General features: G+C 33.4%; 3 protein-coding genes across 4 annotated transcripts in view; 1 reads left to right on the plus strand and 2 right to left on the minus strand.

Moving 5' to 3' along the window:
• The window catches only part of LOC106126145 (Glucose transporter 1), a 51,327-nt gene extending 42,587 nt beyond the window's left edge, over positions 1-8,740 (plus strand). Inside the window, exons 10-17 of the mRNA XM_013323625.1 lie at positions 461-631; positions 1,931-2,067; positions 2,301-2,459; positions 2,631-2,843; positions 4,500-4,724; positions 4,795-4,934; positions 5,518-5,633; positions 7,571-8,740. Of these exons, the coding sequence (XP_013179079.1) occupies positions 461-631; positions 1,931-2,067; positions 2,301-2,459; positions 2,631-2,843; positions 4,500-4,724; positions 4,795-4,934; positions 5,518-5,633; positions 7,571-7,659 (1,250 nt within the window). The 3' untranslated portion in view covers positions 7,660-8,740. The remainder of the gene's footprint in view (positions 1-460; positions 632-1,930; positions 2,068-2,300; positions 2,460-2,630; positions 2,844-4,499; positions 4,725-4,794; positions 4,935-5,517; positions 5,634-7,570) is intronic.
• A 3,206-nt stretch (positions 8,741-11,946) lies between these two features.
• Blos2 (biogenesis of lysosome-related organelles complex 1 subunit 2) lies at positions 11,947-15,314 on the minus strand. The gene is made up of 4 exons (XM_013324030.1): positions 13,698-15,314; positions 13,439-13,569; positions 12,849-12,960; positions 11,947-12,669 (listed from the first exon to the last, which is right to left on the minus strand). The coding sequence occupies exons 1-4, from the start codon at positions 13,741-13,743 to the stop codon at positions 12,515-12,517; spliced, it is 444 nt and encodes a 147-aa protein (XP_013179484.1). The 5' UTR covers positions 13,744-15,314; the 3' UTR covers positions 11,947-12,514.
• A 90-nt stretch (positions 15,315-15,404) lies between these two features.
• On the minus strand, positions 15,405-22,330 carry LOC106126387 (protein RCC2 homolog). 2 transcript variants are annotated; one of them, XM_013324028.1, is made up of 12 exons: positions 22,213-22,330; positions 19,104-19,286; positions 18,808-18,954; positions 18,496-18,571; positions 18,138-18,269; positions 17,805-17,904; positions 17,538-17,641; positions 17,206-17,372; positions 16,767-16,947; positions 16,283-16,360; positions 16,041-16,141; positions 15,405-15,837 (listed from the first exon to the last, which is right to left on the minus strand). In XM_013324028.1, the coding sequence occupies exons 2-12, from the start codon at positions 19,281-19,283 to the stop codon at positions 15,667-15,669; spliced, it is 1,437 nt and encodes a 478-aa protein (XP_013179482.1). In that variant the 5' UTR covers positions 19,284-19,286; positions 22,213-22,330; the 3' UTR covers positions 15,405-15,666. The 2 variants fall into 2 exon arrangements, with proteins under 2 accessions (XP_013179482.1, XP_013179483.1); XM_013324029.1 differs by lacking the exon at positions 22,213-22,330 and adding an exon at positions 20,666-20,797.
• Between the last annotated feature and the right edge of the window lie 1,654 nt (positions 22,331-23,984).

The following is a 23,984-nucleotide window of genomic DNA, read 5'->3' on the forward strand; positions in this document are numbered from 1 at the left end:
CTGATCAATTCGAACGCAACTGAATTTTCATTAAAAACTCCACGTCGATGTAAACAGAAAGTAATAAATTCCTTTGTTTCACTGACCTTTTATAAAACAAATCTTTTGTAGAGCAGATTATGTTGCCGCAAGATGCTCGCAGCAATTTTCTTTTTAAATTGCATAGGATAACGTGTTGCCGCGATATTGAAAATCGCGGAAACATTGTTCTTTGAAAGGGAGCTTTGCAGCTAAAAATAAAACTTTATCTCGGGTAAGGTTCTTTGTAAAATCAGTTTGAAAGAGAATTTTTAAAATATCGTATTTTATGAACGATGTAAGCCTGTGTTGAGTTGATTTACCATCTTATTTTTATAAAATGCAAACGGGAATAAATTCGTTCTTTATTTTTTTATGCATTTAGATTTCGTTTTATATACTTAATGGTAATGATTTTAATATGTGTATGTGTGTTGTGCAGGTCTGAACACTTCATTAGTGCCAATGTACATATCGGAGATAGCGCCTCTGAACCTGCGCGGTGGGTTGGGCACCGTCAACCAGCTGGCGGTCACCGTGGGTCTGCTGCTCTCCCAGGTGCTGGGGATCGAACAGATCCTCGGCACCGATGATGGGTGGCCCATACTTCTCGGTAAGCCATTACAACATCTGATACATAATAAACACCAAAGTCAAAATACAGTTGCAATGCCGTAATTTAGTACTATTACTACAATGAAATTTATAGTTAGTAAAGAACCTAGTTTGAAAACAAATTTTGATGTTTTTGATGAAATAAAAATAATAATTTTCGATTTAACTAAATTGGTTGTACATTAGTGAAATATTTTAAATCACCTCTGTGTAACATTTTCGTGTATTTGAATCGACTAAAATAGAAACAGACCGCGACGCATTGGTAAATAGTTTCAGTAATGCCGGGAACGCCACACGTGTGAATTGTGCATTTCAACGCAAATATAATACACCCGGCAAGTGGCAAATATTCTGTTCGTGCGATGAACGTAGATTGAATATTAAATTTTCTACTTCTGCATAAATGTGGAAAGATTTAATATGCTTACAATTAGTAACTCACGATTATGGGAAATGGATGTTGATCATCGAGAAGGACAATGACATCTTCAAATCATGGTGATAATGATGATGACCACTCAAACTTTTTTTAAAACAGCATTTGTTTTGTGTGAAGAACGTATTATAAATATAAAACACGACAAAGGACAATCACAATTCTTAAGATCAGACACAACACAGATTTTTTGAAGATTATAGGCATGGTAACACTGAGAAAATCAAATAGAAAATATGAACTTATATCCTTGTATATGAAAGCATCTGTGCACATTAAATTTCCCAATAAATTGTTTTGATTTTTGTATCATATTTCAGTTGCAAAAGTGAGGTAGGAAAAATAAAATATACTTAGTGGGAAATGTTACGAACAAGTTAAAATAAAGTTTACACGATCTTTGACTCGGTCGGAGCAACTATCGTACAAGTGCAGACCAACTTCGATGCGGAATAAATACATCGTTGACTTTCAAGACACTGATTAAATACTTCTTTCATAGAAAAATTAATTTTATAAAAACTTTACAAGAAATCTTATTTCTGCTAACTCAGTACTATTACTGCAACAGAGAACATTTGTGTATGCGAAAACAATTGGTTTCTTTATTTTTCTATACACTAACCTATAGTGACGACTTTGTTCTTGTTAACGACGCGAAAACATTAATACAAACAAATTTTGCTGCGTCCTGAACGTCCAGTAACTGGTTATATTTTTTATTTAAAAAATATTAAGACTAAAATCATTAACCTAAACTATAAGACGATCTTTGACATTAAGGTAGAAGAAGCTGTTCATTCCGTAATAGTTACCTTCAACCATTCTAGCGATTCTTAGGTAACTATTGTAATATAGGTTTGGCGATCTGTCCTGCTATTCTACAACTACTGCTTTTACCCGCCTGCCCTGAGTCGCCTCGTTATTTGCTGATCACTCGTCAATGGGAAGAAGAGGCGCGACGGGCACTGAGGAGATTACGTGCCAGCAATCAGGTATGCGGATTCATTAGCCACTTAAAAATGTATCTGTTACTATACGTCTTACAAACATTTGTATATATTTATTAAAATATAATAATATTTGTCTATTGCACGAGTACGTTTTTTAAAACCGCGTTCCGATCTTTTGTGACTTCCGCTGAAGGTCTTAATCTTAAAAGGAAATAAAAATAAAAATGACATTGTAAGTTAAGCGGACGTGCATATTGAGATAGAATTGCTTCCAGGTGGAAGAGGATATTGAGGAGATGCGGGCGGAGGAGCGAGCGCAGCAGGCGGAAGCCTCCATATCGATGCGGGAACTGCTTTGCTCCCCCACACTCCGAGCGCCCTTGCTTATCGGCGTCGTCATGCAACTCTCCCAGCAACTCAGCGGAATTAATGCGGTTCGGTGTTGAATTTAACATGAATTGTTGATTAAACAGAACGAAAGTGAATATAGAATTGACATATCATAATTAGATCGATGTGGAACAAAAAATTCTGTTGTATCTCTCAAAATTATAATTCGAGTCTGAGCTTTAATACGTTATGAATTGTAGATACGTTTTCGACAGGTTTTCTATTATTCAACTTCACTGTTCACGTCCTCTGGTCTGACGGAGGAGTCCGCAAAGTTCGCAACGATGGGTATTGGTGCGATCATGGTGGGCATGACCCTCGTCTCTCTGCCGCTCATGGACCGCACCGGCCGCCGCACTCTACACCTCTACGGCCTCGGAGGAATGTTCATCTTCTCCATATTCATTACCATCTCTTTCCTTATAAAGGTGTGTCTTATATAAGAATGACAGTGAACAAAAAGAAACTTATGTATTCGAGAAAAATACTTTCGTGTTTTCCTGAAATACTAAAATAAGGATGGAAATTGAAATAATTTTCAACCTATAAATTCTGTTATTCCGTTTTTCTTCGTTTGGACAAATCACGAGCAAAACCTATCTAAGGTTCGATTCCTCCATGGCATACATATTTGCTTACTGTTTTTTAAACATCGTTAGTATTTCCCGACTTATTTGACGATGTACTTCGAAAAGAGTTTTGGAAACTTACAGTTTGTGTATAGTTTTTTTTAATATTTCACTTTAAACTTTAAAGTATGTACGTACATATTTATACTAATAGTTTTAGTAAGATTTTTTAGTTATATTTTAATGGCTTGTTCCTTCCACCTTACATTGATTGCAGCATAAATTCAAACACAAATGTTGTTACGGAAGAAGCAAGCCACTGTGTGTTTCATTTCGTGAAATCGAGGCGTTGTTTGCTTTTGTTTACTCCGTATCAACGATGCACAGAACACGAAACTGATTGTTCTAGAATTAACTATTTGCTTAAGCACGCTTCTTACTGCTTTGTTCGTTATTTTCACATTGTTATAATCATTGTGAACTCGACAATTAAGTACTTATCTTGTTCATTCAAACTTCACATTCAATTATTTAATTTTGTTTTATATTATGAACATTGGATATATTTATAGTCGTCGTTATACGCTTTTAATTTAAATGTAATGTAAGATTCCGTATATAGTTGACATGTATCCATTTCTTTGAAGTGTTAATTTTATCGAAAATTTTGATCCAATTCATCTTTTACTTACAGTTTTCTTTTCAAAGCTTCAATTATAACTTAATAACAATTCTGCTCCCCAGTTAACTACATTTGCATGTAGGCTTTTATTGTTTTACCCATTCACTACTTCACGTTGATTTGCTTTTGCTTAACGCTAGATCCCCTCCCCCCCCCCTTTGCGACTTTCCTGTTACCGATGCCGGAGTCCCGGTAGGAAAGTAAATATATAAAGGAATAAATTTACAAATATAAATGTAAGGCACATCAGTCACAAAGCACCAAACACATTTTCTGGTCATCACACGGAGTAATGACGATACCAATTCGATAGCCTCACGTGGAGCTCTGACGCACGCCTTTGAAATAAAGCGAAGTTTTTTTACACACAACGCTGCTCAAAAGCAGACGTAGCACTTCTCACTATAGCATACGCATTCAGATAAAACAAAGGGCTTCACTACACTTTGTCCGGTAATGACGTACACAACGGAATACTACAACTTCTTTGGCCGAAACTGTGACGATTTTACTCAACGTGCAGTATGAAGCGCCTAGTTTTGAATATCCGAACTGTTCTGTGCAGACGTAAATTGAGTTAAATCGACATTTCTGCAAAGGAACTTGACCTACCGTTGTATAGGTAAATCTAGAAAGCCCGGATAAATGGATCAGTGCATTTAGTTGCGATGTCGTCCTTCAGAATAGACAATGTACAAGTCCGAGCAAAGAATAATTACTGCTAACAGACATATTCACACAAAACCGATAGACGCGTGATGTGCATTTATGTTTGTAGTTTATTTCTTAACCGGTCGGCGACGGGAAAGAGCATCATTACTACTTCCTGATAGGAGTTCTTCGGATATGTGCAGGAGATGATAGACTGGATGAGCTACCTCTCCGTGGTGTCGACGCTGAGCTTCGTGGTGTTCTTCGCGGTAGGCCCCGGCTCCATACCCTGGCTCATCACCGCCGAGCTCTTCTCCCAGGGTCCGCGACCCAGCGCGATGGCTATTGCTGTTCTAGTCAATTGGATGGCCAACTTTGTTGTCGGAATAGGTTTCCCAAGCATGAAGGTGACTAACAATACATATAGTATTTTTACTATGTTCAAAAACTGTTACTTAACTTAATTTCCCTTCACAGGCCCTTCTGGAAAATTATACATTCCTGCCTTTTAGTGTATTCCTTGCAATTTTTTGGATATTTACGTACAAAAAAGTTCCTGAAACAAAAAACAAGACCTTCGAAGAGATTTTGGCACTGTTCCGCAACTCTAACGGCAGGTGAGCAAAAGTTTTGACATGCCTAATTATTTCCTTTTGTTTCTGTTTTGATCATTTCCACTCGTGATTCCTACATCTGCCGAACACGACCATCGCCATGTTACCACACCGCATTCCCCATGGCACTGCCGCCGCGCCGGCGCCGGCGAGACGACCCGCCATCGGCACGCCAAGCACCACAAAATTGTTCTCCCAAATCCCAAACATGTACAAGTATCTTATCGTCGGGCATCGTATCTTATCAGAATACTTGTAATCTTTACAATACTTATTACAGTGACGAGATATGCAAGTATTAAGTCCCCCGGAGTCAATTATCAAAAAAGACATTACCTAGTTAAAAAGGCATTAAAAGTTAAAACAACTGCATACACTGTTAACAAACAAGAGTTTTCGATAAAACTACAGTGTAAATTATTTCCATTCAAATTAAACGCGCAAAAAAAGCAAAATATCTCTGTTCAATATTTCATACCATCAATAACAATGAAAAATCAAATGTGAGCGTGGGCTATCGCTGTAAGAAAAGGAAGCGAGCCGCAGCGAGGTGTGTGGTCGGTGACGATGATGGTGGTATGTCCAGGGACAGTTTTCGGGACAGCCGACTTTATGGGAGCATGATGAATTGCGTGAACGCGCTCGAGCAGCAGTTGCCGCCGCCGCCGCCGCCCGCGCCCCTTGACGAGAAACACGACTCACGTGAGTGACACAACGCCACACCACACCACGTCCCACCACACAACACCACATCCTACCACAACCCATAGCTTACCACATTTTTATGAGGCGGCTTTTTACGGCGCTTAATTCTGCAGTATTCGGTTTTCGCGTCCATAACTAAAATTACGCATTGTGAAAAACCCCTTTTATACATTCGCCTATTAAAAATTGAAAAGCTCATGCCACAATCATATATGACATACAAAATAAAAGCGAATAATTTAACCTGGTATCAACAGTCTAGGCTGAGGTTACTGTGGTCACGCTCAAATTTAGAATCTCTTAGAAATGATTAGGCCAGGCGCAATCCGCGCTAGACCGACTGGAAACTAAATAAGCCTTTACTAATGAAACATAGAAAGGCACTCTCTTCTAATATCTTCATTACTTATTCAAATTATTTCTCCAGCCAAAACTAATTACTTTAATTTCTTAAAACAGTTTCAGTTATTGACGAAGTTCTTTTAAAACAAATAACATCGAACTGAAAATCAACATAAAACTTTATCTTTCAACACCTCTATAAAAACAGAAAAACTTGTTTGTATACTTAGGCTTATTTTATGGTTGCCCCTGAACTCCACTGCACTTACATTTGTGTTAACACATTGTATCATCTCTTACATTCTCTTTGACAAAACAGAGGCTACAATTTGTATTAATACAAGTGTCGTAGCAGTGAAAACCCACAGACATATTAGTAGTTTAATTTGTGTACCATGTGCTTTATGTGTAAAGGTTAATGTAACTCATTGTCATACTTATCATTGTCATGAGTACATTTTTATCTTGCTACTCGGCCTTTTCATACCAGACCTCGCACTCCATTGAGTATTTGTGCCCAACTTATTGTTCCAATGCTTTTGCTTTTTTACAACAATTATTCATTGAATGTAAGCATCTTGTCAACAATTTAATTTATACAAATGCAAAAAAAAACAAGTTATTGTTTGCTGTACTAACTTTAATATAAATAAGTGGGTACTCTATTTAAGCTTTCCACTGAAAACAAAAGACAATAGAAGGAAAATATTGACACAGCTGTTTAGAGAAAAGCTTTTTTAAAACGAAAAACAATAGTCGAAGAAACCAAGAGGTTTCAGTTTACTAGAAGACTTTGCTTCGTTCGTGCTCGACGACACATCCTTTGCTCTAGTTATTTGCGAAAAGCATTTCTAATAATAATAAACAATTGATCAACTATTAAATCACAATTCCAGCCAAATAAGATGAAATGCAGCTTTTGAATGCTTTTTGGTATTATATTGAAAGCTTTATAACACGGAATATAGAAATAGTAGTTTGTCGGTTGTTATGTCTGGCTTTGTCCGGAGCTAAATACGTGGTCTAGACGACGGGAGCGAGCTGCGGTTTATTTGCAAACGAAGTTGATTCACAAAATTAAAAGTTGTTTTGTTTGCGGTGACAGTTTTAATTCGATAGTGTTTGTAAAAGCTTTAAACTTGTTTTGTACTCCGATGTAGGATTGTTTTCTGATTTTTTAACAGTTTTAAAATAAGCATCAATATTTTAAAGAGTCTTTATTTTTTTCCTTTCCAATAAAGTGTATTCGAAATTGATAACATAGGTATGGGGTGAAAATAAAAAACAGGCATTGCAAAGTTGTAACACGTAAAGGTGAAATCGGTTATAAAAGTAGTATAATGGTAAGGGTGTTAAGAATGATAATATTTTAATTCTTTACTATAGCGTTACACCTTCGGTCACAAAACGTGTAAATGACTCTGTTGCGTTATTAGCCATACGAAAATAAATATTTGGTTGCTACATGCTTATAGATAATTAAATGTAGGTAGCGTAGACACTTTCGTAGGTGTAGAGGAGATAATATGACTTAGTGTCGTATAAGAGCACTTGCGACTGCAGATTATTTTTATGTGTGTGTTTGTGTGTAGTGTCGGAACAGTCGTCGGGCGTGGGGGAGGGTGGTCGTCCGCCGCCTCCGCTGCCCCCGCCGCGCTTCCCCACCCCCGGCAACGTCTGACAATGGGAGATAGCTGCGCGTGCGCCGGCGCCGCTGGTCGCCCCCATCAAGGCCGCCGCCAACTTCTTGTTTCATGGACTCAAGCGACAAGCCGTGGGCCGCTCTATCACTACCACACAACAAATGTTCTAAATCGATGTGATTAGGTATAATAACGAAACTTAATTATAAGTCACGGCGTAAAATTTACATATATAGGTTCTTTAGTCTGTCATTTTGTGACATAATTTATGAAATGCCTAGGTACCGTGTAAAGTGCCATTGGTTTCTTGTACCCGTTTTCATTAGGTCTTCATGAAATTTTATTAAAAAAAATGTAAGAATTAACTGAACAAAATTGAAAGAATTGGAAAAGGTGACATTGTGAGCCGGCATTGTACACCGTTCGTGGACGGGCCGTTGATTCTAGCTTTAGATATATATAAAAGTTAACTGGTAAGTATTCGATGGTGATGAGGATGATATATTCTATATGATAAAAATAAAAGTAGATTTTTATCGAATAAATACTAGGGTGCAATGACTGCGGGGAAGCGGTGCGTTGTGCGGGATGTGTAATAACTAACGCACGGGTCATTTGCCAATACGTAGGTAAATAAATGTGTACGCAACGGTGAGTACGATAGATCAGGATCTCACGGCGGGCAGATGGACCTAATTTCCATAAAGCTGGGATTTTGTCAGCTAGAGGTATTGTTAGGAAAGATTTATTTTAAGTACGTTCTTGAGGTATTTAACAATGTTCAGTGCTATCGGAATTCCTTAACACTTGTCCATTTAAATCTAACTAAATGACCTTTTTCAAATTGGCATGATAAGTTACTCCATTGTAACGGTGACTGTTTATTAAGAACAACATATTGGTATAGTCAAAGGAATAACATTATATCAAATCCAGCTTTACTGAAATGAAGTAATCTGCCGAGCACACGGTCTCGATCTACGAGTATGTACTTGCATCGTGCTAACGTGTTTGCAACGACACGGCTCGACACAACACGATGGCTCATTTACTGTCACGGACAAACGTAAAGAGTATATATTATGCTGTGACTATTATAATGTTGATTTTTTATATATAATTATATTATTTTATGGATGTTTTATTCTCCTTTTACTCATGATTATTGTTATATCTATTAACTAATAAATTAATGTCATATCTAAAATGACCGAAATAAATATAATTAAAATATAAGTTATTATTATAAATAAATAAATATATAATTATAACAATTATTGGACAGCTACAGTTTAATTGCAGTTGCGGGAATTGATTGTATCACATATATATGTATTTGTATACATATATGTATACGTTTAAATGTATATGTGTACGTTAAGAGAACAATTAGAAAACAATTTTACATAACGATCACACGAGTAATACATATTTTGTTGCAGTTACGTTTGGAAATAGTTTATTACACATTATTTTATAATTGTAAGAGATAATAAAGAAATATCTTATTATTTGATGAAAAAGTTTAGATTGCGATAAGTTATACAATTTGTAAAGACTTTTAATAATGTAAAGCTTTTAATCTTATACGCCCCTAGACAACAAACGTTTCATTATTTATTAGTTAGGGTTCAGTAGTACTACAGGGTTGTTCCGATCTGTTCGTCCGTGCATCCGACAAATGCTCAATTCAATATTAAGATGTGGGTCTGTGGTCTATTGGGGTGACGCTCGTGGAGCAGGCTCGGCCTAATGTGTGACTGGCTGCTCACTCATGCGTTGACTGATCACTGTGAACTTTACCTTACTTCTCTACTGCCATTTATTATTACCGACATTTACGATTATCAAAACAAACAAAGAATTATTTTCTTGACCGCTTGTCTGACAGCCCTAGTAGCTATAAGCCAATAGTTTATAACTCCTTCAGCTAGATGTTGCTTCATTCAAAGTTCTTGCTCTCTCTTCACTCACTTTAGGTACAGATTGAGATAAGGACAAGGGAAGGCGTCAGCCCTACTGTTGTGTGTAATGTAACTGCCGTGACTTGATAGTTATATGTTGGAACTAATTGTTAAAATAAAGTTAGCGAAGTTTTATAAATAAATTTTTTATAGATTACCTTAACGCATCTTAATGACATTGCAATATATTTAAGATGTCATTTTCATGTCAATTAAACGATTTACGATAAAATAATACAATAAAATAAAATTCTCTTCTTTCTACAACATTGTTATTCTAAATTAACTTAACTATCTTTATCATATCTAATTTTATGACTATTCTATTAAGACATAATATTTTTCGCTTTTATTACGCACGACATTTTTACAAACAAGACATAGGCCACAACTTTGTATAAGTTATTAAATTGGCTACTAGTTACTTATTTAGTCTTGTTTTTATATATATATTAGTTAAAATCTATTGTAGTTTCTTTATTTTTTGTTTATATTTCTCAAAATAAGTACGTAAGTCTATGTGCCATAATAAAAACAATAAATCATATTATACGAAAGTATACAGATATTTAAATTAAAATAAATTAGAAAATTTCAATCATTAATTCTGATTTCACTTAGAAATATATCTCAGTATAAATTATTAGATATTCAATCTTCGTAAACATTTAAAGTCTACACTTGCATAATTCTGCATTTAACAAATATATTCTAATTAAAAACTCCGTATAGATAAAGACTGTAATAATAACAGAATGCTGTGGAATCAACGCCTCTATAAAATATTAGGTTATAAGTTAACGAGACATATACAACATTCTAAAGTAAATAATAACTGTATTTGTAGCGTGAGGTCCCATCACAAACTAGTTAAGATATTGAAAGTTTATTGCTATATACTACTTATGTAACTACAGTAACGTTATATTGAGACATAAAGGTAAATTGTTATCGGTTTAGAGAAAGTTCACAGATCGTCATCGAATAAAGAGTAAAATATAATTAATATATATGTTATACATTTTAAATGTTTTATAATGAGGAAAAAATTAGTTTGACACATTTTATTGTATGCTCAAAAGTATTTAATATAAGCATTGTAGAATAGATATTCGATTGGTTGTTCCACTGATGTAGAAGACACGATTTTGCGTGTTCGCTTATTTGTATATAGAGTTGGAGACTTGGCGAGTGGCGACACTGGATGCACGGATGGACAGCTCACAGGGGAGTAGTACATCCCCTTTCGCTAGCAAACGACACCCTAAATACTTCTAAAGCACTATACACGTTAATGCCACGATTATCTGAGATGCATTTGAGTTTCAATACTCGGAGATTACTCCGCTACTTGTACAAAAGGAACTTGTAAAGTTTTATTGTAACTAATACTTGTTATAAAAACTTAAAAATATATCGACACGTTGTTTTATTTATAACCACATTTTTGTCATATATTAAACAAAATGCAGCTTAAATTATTGTATGCAAAAATAATACATAGAAGAATTAACATCGTAGCAAATATAACATAGTATCTAATAGAAATCGTGCCCTGTATCTGTAGAAAGGAAGGGAGATAGAAAGGATTGTGGGTAGAAGTAAAATCCTGTTTGACCAATATAAAGTAATACCTAATAGACAGTCAAAAAATTCAAACTGTAATGATACACGATAACGACTACAGCTGACATAAGTTCGTGAGACTGTATTTTGTCAGCTATGTTTGATAGGGATGATTAGCATATGAACATTTGACGTCATACCGTTAATCATTATTTGGAGCAGATTTTTTAGAAAAACAAATTATAACCCATGAAAATCAAGAGATGGCATTTTAGTTTAAAAAAAAACAACTAAAATTTAAATCAGTGCCATCTATTGTTAGAAGATTCTTCAGATAAAAGATGGCGACACTGTTGGTTAGTTTTAAACGCATTCTCCTAGATGTAGTTCCTATTAGCGCCATTTATTAGCAGGAGTGTTTTCTTTTCACAAAAGATAGCGTTGTTGCCTCATTCTCTTACAAAAAAGATATCTGAATCTAGTTTAAAAAAAACAAAATAGACAAAAACATTTAAACTTACCTACTGTTTCATTTCATAGCGTAGTACCAAAGAGTCTAGACAAACCCGCAATGGGTTTATAGACACTTTTATTGTAAATTTGTATATTGTTCCTTGTTTATATAAAATAAATAAAAAAACAGGAAATAAAGCAAATGATACATTTTATAACGATTTCTATAATGGCCATCAATGACATTGAGGGAAAAAATTACACTGTGTAATGTATTATTTTAATATATTTTAAATTTCTGTATTTTTACGATTGCACATAAATAAGTTAATTGAGATTAAAAATACTAACAAATTACTGCGTTAAATAAATAATTAAGCAAAAACTTATCTAAACTTAAAAGATTAAGACGTAAGAACTAATCATTAGCCTTCAGTGGATAGATCTTGTTACACTCAACTTCAAATGTAAAAATTATGAATTTACTAATAGTTTTTTTGTTGTTCCTTATTTTACAAAAGTAAATATGTTATTATAAATAAAAATAGGATGGCTGATTGACAAGAGACTTGAAAAACTTGGATTTTTAATGTTTGGAAATAGGGCTTTAATTAATTAAAAAAAAAGTAATTACAACACCATTACTATTTAAATTATAATTTATATAATAAGCCTTGCTTGTCTTTTACAAAATTTAAGCGGAATAGGAAAAGCAATAAAATACCTACGTAATAGACAGCAGATGGAAGACAGGCGGTGCTGGCGATTGCTTTTTGACCAAAGTGCTTTTTGAAAAAAGTTAGGTCAAGAACTGTGTGGCCCATTGGATCCAGACTTATAACCCAGACATTATGTTATTTATGGGTGCTTTTCATTTAAATATATTCACTTAATAAGGAAAAAATTACATTTAGGCACTGTGATTATCAATACCAAGGAGTTCTATGAAACGCCCCAAAAGCTGTTTAGTGTAGCTGTCCAAACGGAAAGCTGTGGCTTCTAGTGCAGACAGTTCAATATGTATATCTTCAATTTGCTCAAGCAGTGGCTTTACTTCAGTTTCATCTGGAAATAAATCGAGTAAAAAAAATTCTACATATTAAAATAAAAGCTATCAAATATAACAAAAATAATTTATCTAAACAGGATATTGGGAGATCAAGAGAGACAAGAAGTACTGGAGATTCTTTTCTTCACTTACTCCCATACTCAACAAACATTGAAATATTAAAACAAAAACTTACATTTTTCATTGCTCTCATTTAGTGACTTGGTTATATTTACTGCAAGAGATTGAAGATCTGCATATTTTATGATTACTGTTCTATTAATCTCTTCTAAGAGATCATAATGTTCCTGAAACAGTGCAAAAAAATTATACAGCTGAACCTGGTTAAGTGAAAGTTCCGAGAAATAAGCTCCTACTTGAAGAAAAATGTCTGAGCAAGAAAAATATCACGGTCCCTTGGATTCTTCCTTATCCAGTCTATAAAGACTTACATACATTCATATGTAATACTGCAATATAATAACTTGTCATAAACAGGCGTCAAGACCAATGCATCAATGGTCCCAATGCTTACTTGCCCTTATTTACATAGAAAATAAAATATAAAGTATTCTATAAAAAGCAGTAAAATCTAACTTAATTTTAGATATATGTTAGCAGTTAGCAGTTGTATGATAGCAGAATGGATCATTTTATGAAATGGTTCACCTGATCAGCTAATATTTAATATTTTTCGATATAAAAAGCTAAAAGCACAGACACTTTATGAAATAAATGAATTCAAAAATCAGTGTTATAAGAAACACAATAAGAATTTATGTTTACCTGTCCTGTGGCAATTTCCCCTTGAAGATAGTCGTTGGTGCGCTTAAACATCTGCGTCGCTAATCGACTAAGGACAGGGTCATGTGGATCTAATAAATCAAAACTAGAACAACTAGGAAACGTCCGTAAATCTGTAATAAATAAATACCAGTACACATCAGATGCGAAAGGCACATAAATGCGATTATTTATAGTATATATTTCGGCATAATACAACAATTTAAGTTATATACATAAATAATTATAAGGAATATTTCACCTTTATTTCTTCGTTCACCAGTCCAAGTTACCTCTTCTTCAGACATTATTATTGGCTTACTTAACAAAATATTTCTTTACTACCGCGATTATTTAATTTATTGATACTAAATAACACAAAACGACACTTCATCTACGGCCACTGAACTCCATACATGGAAAGGCTATAAACTGTGCTATTTTGTTCCTATTTGATCTTCGCCATTTAGAATCTGACTGTTGCAGTTCGTAGAGGTGGTAAAGAAACGAACAGAAAACTGTCATTTCCGAGGTATTGCCTATCCATTTAAATAGGCGGCGGATACATGGTTTAATGTTACCACTTTTATAATTTCGAAATTCCATAAAAATGTTAGTTTATTTGCTAATATTTAAATTGATATACCCAAATCAAGTAAAGAATTTCTACGAAACGCAGGTCATAAATTGCAATGGAAGTGTAGAAATTGTAAAAGGGACCAGTCCATTTTTTTTTTCGGGAAGCCATTTCATAACCTCTTACTGATAGTAGTGTGCAATGGGAGGACTATAGTGGCTATTGAAATAGCCACTGACCGCTGTTATGTGAATACGCGACAGATTGATGTAATTTATTCATAGAGGAATAAACTGGCACACATTATAATAAGTTTGTCGACGACTGTACAATGACGCTTGTCATAAATATTCGTGCTAGGCCACTGAGCTCTATACATACATGACATATATGTGCTAGGCGCACTCTTCTTTTTCTGTCAGTTGGGAGTAGAAGAAATAAGTACAAAAAATATTGGCAAGGAAAACTGTACTACATTTATTATCTATAGTAATGTTCTCTTTATTTAAGAATCAAATATTAAGTACGAGAATTAAAAATCTTAAACCTTAAATATAATTGGGGAAAGACGTACAGTGTTAACACTTTAAAGAATCTGAAGTAGTAGAGCATTTTCATGTTTGATTTATGTTTAAATGCAGTAGAGAAACAATCGCATGCGTCATTTGAATCATATATAGTAACATTTAGAAAATTAGGAAAATTATCTTAATTTCAACAGATTTCGATGTAACAAATGATGAAAAAGTGTTTACACTGTATCAGTAAAATAATTTTAGTATAAAATCAAAAAGATAGTTCTTATATAATACCAAGTAAATATTTCAAAATCGTATACTAAGATAGTGAATGGAGGTGGGTAGCCAACAGGGAGGACTTTTCTATTACAATTAAAATTCACAACCTTTGGACGCATAAATTATACTAAATGAATCGATGTGGCATACTATCATATAAGTTTCTTACCTATAATTGAATAAAATCAGTTACAAAACAAAAAAAAGATCACATAAAGCTGCATTTGATTATATATGCTAAAGTCCATCCCTGTTGTTATAAAGAAAACAGTATTGAATACTGCCTAAAATTTGTTACAATGAATTATTGAAATAAATTAATGAATTTATCCACAGTCTCAAAAATCAATTATTTAGTCTTAATATGTTAAATACTGCAGATGATTTGTGAATAGATGTAAATTCAGCCTGAGATACAAGAAGCCTAAAATAAAACACTGTCTGATAGAGATCACAAAATCGAGATTACAATAGATCAGTCGTGTTCCTAGTGGTCCATTGTTTCTTGCAATGTACATAGCTTATAAGTAATTCTAATAGATTTCTGATTTACTTCAGTAAGTTATTATTTGAAATCTGATTTATGGATTGTTTTAAAACGGAACATCACCAATAAGACATATCGAACCTTTTTATCCTACGTCAAATATTTGTTCTTAAGTATTTTTAACACAGCATGCTACAAGAAAAGTAAATTAGTAAATGTGTTTTACACACAATGTATGAATAATCTATTAAATCACATTGAGATTGTTTTCATCGAGGAAAGAATAGAATAATTATCCTCAATACAATAATACTTATTAAATATTTCATGCAATGTTGGAATGAATTTTAAAATGGTGTACATATGTTTCTTAAGGATTGAAAACTGGCATCAGAGACAACTTTTTCTGCACTTCCTCAGTTGAGTCGTCGGAGAGCAGTAGAGTGTGAGAGTATCCCATTGTCACCTGCGTTATTTTGAGACCCTCCATTTTGCTAACTTCACGGGGTTTCGCCGTCGACTTGTTGATCTCTCCTGTTCCCTGTTCAATGTAAATTAACCATTTTTAATTACTCATAATACAAACTATGTCATAGGAATAATGCCACTGACTGCAATTATTTCACTTTAGTACATTAAAGTCATGTGTATTTTTAACTATACCATATTAGATGTATTATTAATATTGTTTTAATAATCTTATGATTAAATAAAGGTATAATATATGTAGGTTTTGCTACTTACAAGCTCTCCGTAAGTGGGGGAAACGCCCCAAGCAATGAGAGTATCATCAGCCGCTATCACTACGGATGTGTTGCTCGTGCCCACAGTACGAATGCTCCAACCTGCGAAAAACATTATTTATTTAATGGAACTTTTTGGTATTAATTTTTTTATAAATATAAGTTAATGTACATAAGTTTATTTTTGTCACTATTTTTGAATTATTCAAATGTACTTATTTACATACAAATATAAGTTCTTACCAGTAAGGTCCTGTACCGGCTTGGGGTACATATTAGCTTCACCAGTGCGCTTAGTCTGCCCAAACATAAACAGCATGCCTGCAATACAGATTTTTTATTATTATGGTGATTATTGTCAACATTGCCTGAATTCTATCTATCCGAGCAAGTGATTGCTATTACGAGACATCCACAGCAAGAAATATGTTGCAGATATTATGTTTCTTTATTGGGTAGAAGACAGGGTAACCCTTAAAACCCATACTTACTTCTATTTATCCCCTCCATTATCTTTAATTCGGAAAGGATGAGAAGGAGGAAAGAGGGCTAGAATTAGTCCTTTTGGGGCATAGTCATTGTACATTGTGTGTGGTCATCGTATTACCCCGGTCAAGCTTGTCATTTGTGCAGCGATTAATACAGACTACAGCAGTTTGAATTCAAGTGGGTATATAAAGTTCGATGTCAGTGGGGGAAGATTTTACCAAGGGAAATAGATACTGACCATGTTCATTGACAGCGAGACTGTAGGTGGCACCGCAGTGCACGGAGCGCACTCCACGCGCCTGGTGATCAAAGTACTTAATGAGTCGCGGCACGCTCTCATCTCTCTGCTCAGCGTGACCGAGACGGCCGAAGCCTCCGAAGCCCCAACTGAACGCGCGCTTCTTGGAATCAATCGCCACCTACAAAGATAAAGAAAGTACAGTATAAGCTTGTAACAGCTACAATGATAATTAACAAAGATACATTGTTTTACAAAGTATTCAAAAAGTTCATAATATGACTCTCAGAAATAAAATATACAAAGTCTTTTATACTTTGACCTGAACAAATAACATTATTATGATAATATGCAAAATTATGTATTTCAAAATTCAAAATTAAATTATCTTTGTAGTTAAATAAAAAAATAACAAATATGTTAGTGAATGTTTGCATACCGTATGGTTATTTCCACACGAGAAGTCGACAATGTCAACATCTTTTACGGCCATCACATATCCCTCTTTGGATTTCTCATAGAAGAATCCAATGTGCCTTGGAACTGTCTCAAAGTGATATGACAGTTTTGTAGATGAGACAAAGTATTTTCCATCGGTGTTATGGCCTAGGAAAGAATAAAGAACAAGTTATTTACTGTAAAACAAAGCTTGGTTACAAAACTCGCAAAAAATGTTACACATGACATATGATGGTACTTCCAAGTTTACAAACATTGTCAATCTTCACCTATGCTACTATAATATATTTTATATTACATAAAAGCATTTACCCAATTGGCCAAATTCAGGCAATCCAAATGAATGAAGAGCGCCGTTACAATCCAGTATCATTGAGAATTCGGCACCACATCCAACCTTCACTATTGGTGCTCCACTAAAAAGTAAATAAACATTTTCACCTTCTAGATACACAGACAGACAGGTCAACTGATAATAACCTATTATCGCCAGTACACAGTGGTCTAATCCAGCAGTTATTTAACTAAATTTATCACATTATAAAATTTATAATAAATTGTTTCTTGTGCGATACATACGTATGTCTCACACGGGTGGGCTCAAGTATCTGAGGAGTTGTATTCCCAATACCACATTGTCCGCATTTGTTATCACCGCATGCATAAACTGCACCAGTGTCTGAAATTAATTTTTATGTATTTATACCTAAAATAAAATAAATGACATATGTTTTGTGACAGTAAACTCATCATATAAGATTTAAAGCTTAAATCGCCAACACAGGTTTCAAGACATTACTTTGTTTTAAAATAATTCTTTAATTAAATTTAAATCTACATTTACAACTTTGTCATCATTGCATAACAGATGCCACTCTTTTCACTACATGTGTCAATATGAGTTAAAGTTACCTGTAACAAACAGGGAATGATTCCTGCCAGCTGCAGCATGTATGATGTTCATGCCTCTCAATCTTGGAACCAATTCAGGTACATTGCGAGTGACAGTGTCACCAAATCCAAGTTGACCGCATGTGTTACGACCTTTAAAGAAAATTACACTATATAGTGACATATTCAAAGACATATAAAATTAGTAAAATCATATAAATTTACTAGCTTAACTATACATACATAAAACTAATCATTGATTTAGTAATATGCTAAGATTTAAATAGTGAAAGTATTTATTTACTTTAAAATATCAGAAATGAATGTATGTATGGAATTGAACCATTACCACACAGAATGTAACCATGGAAATACTTACCAAAAGTATAGGCATCGCCTTCTTCAGAGACTAAGATGGAATGGCCGGCGCTGCAGCCGCTTACTATCAGGCGGTACTAAAAACAAAATGTCTGTGGTAATCTAGATTCATATTTTACAATAATAAAAAAAGGTAACATTACACACTACAGGGAAGTATCTGAATCAACACTTCACACTTTTAAATCCGTTGAGTACTTTAGAAAAAACTAGTGTATATTATTCCGATTAGTAACTTATGCAAAAAAGTAAATTAGATTTTAACACCCTTTTTCACCGGTTTTCTTTTAAGTTACAGTTTAAATATACAAACCTTCCGATCAGTAAACTTGTGGAAAGTGAAGAGGTTGGGCTGAGCACGCTGGGTCGGAGTCTTATCCCTCTTAGCGACCATGTCCCAGGTAACAAGCCCAGCAATCATCAAAACACCAGGTGTTTTGTAAAAAGTTTGCAAGAGCTCCTGCAACATGACAACATATCTTATATAGAATAGAATAAATACTACATTAAATTATTTCAGTCAATTAAAATAATTTCAGAAACAATCAACAACATATTGTCTGTACTGACTTTTGTATTTTTTTATTTTATCAATTGAACTGTACATACCTCTGGCAACTTCTCCCTTGGTTCTTCAATAAGAGGAGATAAGTTTCGCGGCGGCTCTTGTAGAGCATGATCCGAATGGTTGGAATCACTGCTGTCATCGTCATCAGAAACAGGCCTACGTGCCTTACGCACCCGCGTAGGGCCACAGAGCATTGGGTTTTTGCGCTTATTATTAGACATGATCTGTGTAAAAAGATTTTATTTTTTTATAAAACAGTCTTCCTAATATCAATATTCTTTTTCCTATTCTGATCTCAATATCAGTACTTATACTTAACACTACACTACTTTTATTCAGTCTTTATTTTTAGCCAGCTATAGCCTTTTAATTGTCATATATACCTTGCTATAAAGTGTATATGACACTGTTAATAATTAATTGTGCAGTGCAGATAACTAACAATTTTTATTTGATTAAAGCATTGATTAATATTGTACGTGTTGATTTCCATAAAAAAATATAATAGAATATAACAAACATCATAAGACACAAAGTATAAATATCAGGATACATATATTTAGCTTCAGGAAACTTACAAGAATTTGCATGAGGTCAATATCCTATTGTAATGCAAAGAAACGAAAAACGTTATCTTACTGTGAGTTTGAAACTCTATAAATTATTTATGATACTTGTGTCATTCAGCAATGGGATACAATAGTTATTCATAGGAACAGATCCAATGTTCACCAAAATTAACATATTTTGTATATCCAACTGATCTATAGATTTGCCTAGTTACAACAAAACAGCCTAGTTACAAAAGTATAGTTGATGCCGAATTATATATTTTTCTTTTAAATTTTGACTAGTCCAATAAAGCTTTAAAGTGGGATATAGGAACATCATAAATAAACAGTTCAAATATTCCTAATGGAATCGCTATATATGATAGAGATATACTACTGGTTACTTTTATTCTTTATTTAAATCTACAATTTTCTCAATCCTTCTTTCGCAAGAATGGTGGTATAGCACATATAAGCCAAAAAAAAGAAAACAACATTTTAATAGATTTAGAAAAAGATATGTTGTGTATATATAACACTCTAAGGATAAACTTAAAAAAAGCTGATGATGATAAGAAAACTATATTTATAAAAACTACACCCTTAAGGTTGCTATTTTTACATCCTCTCACGCACAATATGCACAAACAGTGTTGTTGGCGGAAAACCATAGCTTCTACTTCTAACTAAACCCACCACTTAATATTATCTGCTCCTAACGGCTATGAATATCTACAGACTAGCAGAGTTTACAGGCTAAATGTGCTAGGAGTTAAGGGCCCTCTTGCAAAAGGTTTGTCTACAACAAAGAACATAAAGTCTACGATGTTAATAACAAGAGAATATATAAGGTGAAAAAGATTGTTTGACTAGCTTGCCTCAATACTGTATAACAAACTTGATGTTAACCTAAGCCTTGCATATTAGTTATGTAGCAATAGGCTTTCCTTTTTGTATTTTAAAACTAAATTTTTTAAACTAACAGTGTATGTAATCTTACAACACTTTGCCTACTGTGATTATTATCTATATAAAGAAGTAATGTTAGTTACAATATTTATAGCTCAAGAACGGCTGCCCCAATTTGGCTCAGCATTGTTGGAGAAGTAGCTTAGAACCAGAAGACAGGCATAGGATCCTTTTAACCCATATTGGATGGAGTTGCAGGCAAAAGCTAGTACTTAGTATTATTTAAATCAATACATTTGTTACTGTTTCCTACAAATCACCTGTAAATGTAAGAGAGGTATGTTTAAAAGATTTTTAAACCTTTTTAAATATACACTCAGTGCAGTGATCCGACAACATTTTGCACAGCAGTATTGAACTGTGGTATTTGCAGAAATACTGCAAAGCCCCCTATTGTCTGGACTTTTTTTAAAGGGTACCTTTTAATCAGACAAACTAGAGATCAAACAAATTGATATAGTTATACTCTAAAGAAAAAGTGAAATTACACACAATTAATGGTATCCAAGTTATAAAAATAATAATTTATGTTAGGATATAATTTTGTACTAACAAATTTACAGGCTAGGGGTGGATTTGCCAGGGGCCGGATTACCACGGGTCTACTTTACATATAAACTATAATGAATAAATTATCCTAAAGCAGGTAAAAATCTTATAAATCTGATTCATCTCTTAGGAGTTAGAAGCCATATAGAAGTAATAGAAAACAACTTTGTTTTAAATTTATAGATAGGACTTGATAGGGAATTTTTCATGTCATCCAATAAACATGTTTTTAATGTTTCAACATTGCATTGTAAATATAAAGATAGCACCATTGTAACAAACATGTTTATGAAAAAACAAAGTAGGTCATATGACATTGGACTTTAGTTTGAACTATATTATCTGCAATCTCTTCTTTTTCTTCAGTTTCTTTACAGTAATGATGTTTGTTTTTTTGAAGTTATAATTGAATACCTACATCCTAATGTTTTCTAGGTAATAGTATCGTTACCTAGTTTCATAGTGTGTTCTTAATATAAATTAGCAAATTACAAAAAATATAAATTTGCGTACTCGAAATAATGCATGGATAAATGTGATTTACTTCGAGGCTTTATGTAACTTATTGAGCGATTCTTTTCGTCAAACCATTAATTTTATTACTTACGTATACGTATTGTTTGCATTAGAAACGTTTAAAAACAATAATGAAATTATCATTAATAGGCCGATTTCAGTAGTTTAGTACTTACGTACTCAGAAATATATCGAAAAATTTATGTCCTTTATACAATTTATTTGCAATTTTGGGAAAAAAAAATGGCGATACGTCACTCAAATAGGGCAGTATAGAAAAATTAAACGGTAGTCTTAAAATCGTTAGAATCGGCAGAAAATGGCCTTTAAGTTGATTTTTTTGAAAGACATGCCAAAATATGAACCAAGGAATTGTGTTTTATAAAGCTTTTAATGTGATCTAACCGATGTTTTATATTGATTTTTTACAATTCATGAAACTATGAATTGAACGCCACCGATATCGACACGTGCCATGTTTATCAAAATTAAAACACAATAAAAAGTAAAAATAACAGAAAAGACATTTGAAAAAACATATATTTCAGAGTTTTTATTCACTTACCGGTTAAATGCAGCAATGAAACAATATAACACTGATTTCAAGAACTCAAAGATGACCTCTCATTTACACAGCAGCGACAAAACGACAAACGACAATAGAGATACCGTGAAAAAATTATTATTAACCCACATCCCCACCCTATGTTTTCTTTCAAATAATTGTAGGTAATATTGAAAATATTGCCAGCAAATAATATTAAAAAGCGTCAGGAGCAACATTGTTTTGAATTATAATTGCCTTCCTTTTCTAATTAACCATAAAGTTGTTGGCGAGAAAGAGATAACATATGTTTGAAACAACCTGGCCAAACGTAGACTGGCTATTCGTTGTGGTGTTTTGTGCCTTGATTTTCGCCATTTTGGTACTGATGGTTGCGGTTCTTGGCGGTGGTGAGCATTCAAACTATTTATTAGTAACTAATTATTATAGATAGAATTAACTATCAGAATGTCTAATCTAAACGATGCAAAAGCTAAAATTTCCAATCCATGACCTATCCATTTATAGATCAGATATCAGTGTTTGCAGCATTCAAAATATTAATGGCCACGAATTATTCCGATTGGTTTACCGAATTATTTTATCAATCTATGGTTTTTTACCGCATAAGTTTGTACTTATTTTATTCCACTTAAAACGTTCTAATTATATGATTAAAGACGTAAGAGCTTAAATTATATTCGTACATTTTCTGTACGTACACCAAGATTAAATATTTATTGGCCTCTTTTCCCCCACTTTCATATGGCCACAAATGGCACTCAAGATCCATTATATCCTCTTTGTCAAGAATAGTGAAAGAAGTAGGCATGGCTAACTCTAGTAAGAATACCTGCAAATCAGCTCATGCTACCGCTATTTCAGATTGCTTAGTTTGATAACTGATGCCTATAAAGAACCGAATAATTTTATATGACGAAAAATGTTGTACTTCTTAGACGGTTGTTATAATGTCGGCCGTACGCGTATTACGTAGACCTATGATTATTAGTATAACTATTGAGAATCGGTCTTGCAATAATATCAATTTGCAAATAATTTGAATAATAACTTGAGTATTTTATTACTTTTGAATTTATTACAGATGTCTCGCGCAATTAACTAAAAACATGATTTTTTTTGCCAACATCTCAATTTATTTTATATATTTATGTAGTTAGTGTGGAAGAATAACGTTGGCAAGAGAAGGATCAATTTTTTAATTGTAATTCAAAAACAATAATCAAGATATGTTCGATTTCAAGTTCTATGAGAACAACCATCGAAAATAGAAAATTTTTACTTAAACCATCTTTTGTGAATTTCTAAAGTAATCTATTTTAAATAGTTGCGAGTCAAGGAATACCGACAATTACTTCTCATTGAGCAATGACATGCATTATCATGGATAACTTGGTTAAAATTGAAGTTCTGTAGATCTTCAATTTCAGAGTTCTGATTGAAATTAGTAGATAAATATATAGAACTTAGTTTCGAATAACACATGAAATAATTTGTTATTTTTATATAGTGCTTAGACGAAGTTGCAGGCAAAAGCTAGAAGCTAGTGAAGAACCAGTAACTGCTCCTGTTTTTTAAATAAAACAATGATATACCTGGATTTATTTATATTTCACTTGTATTTAGTTTAAAAAGTGCTGTTAATGACATGAATTTTCCAATAAAACAATTACATACGATACACTTTTCAAATTTATTTTAATATAATAAAATACTTGTTACAATTAAAAAGTTGAACAATGACATAATTCAATTCCGAACTTCTTTAAAAT

Source organism: Papilio xuthus, unplaced genomic scaffold (assembly GCF_000836235.2).
Source record: "Papilio xuthus unplaced genomic scaffold, Pxut_1.1 DF825017.1, whole genome shotgun sequence".
Lineage (NCBI taxonomy): Eukaryota > Metazoa > Arthropoda > Insecta > Lepidoptera > Papilionidae > Papilio > Papilio xuthus.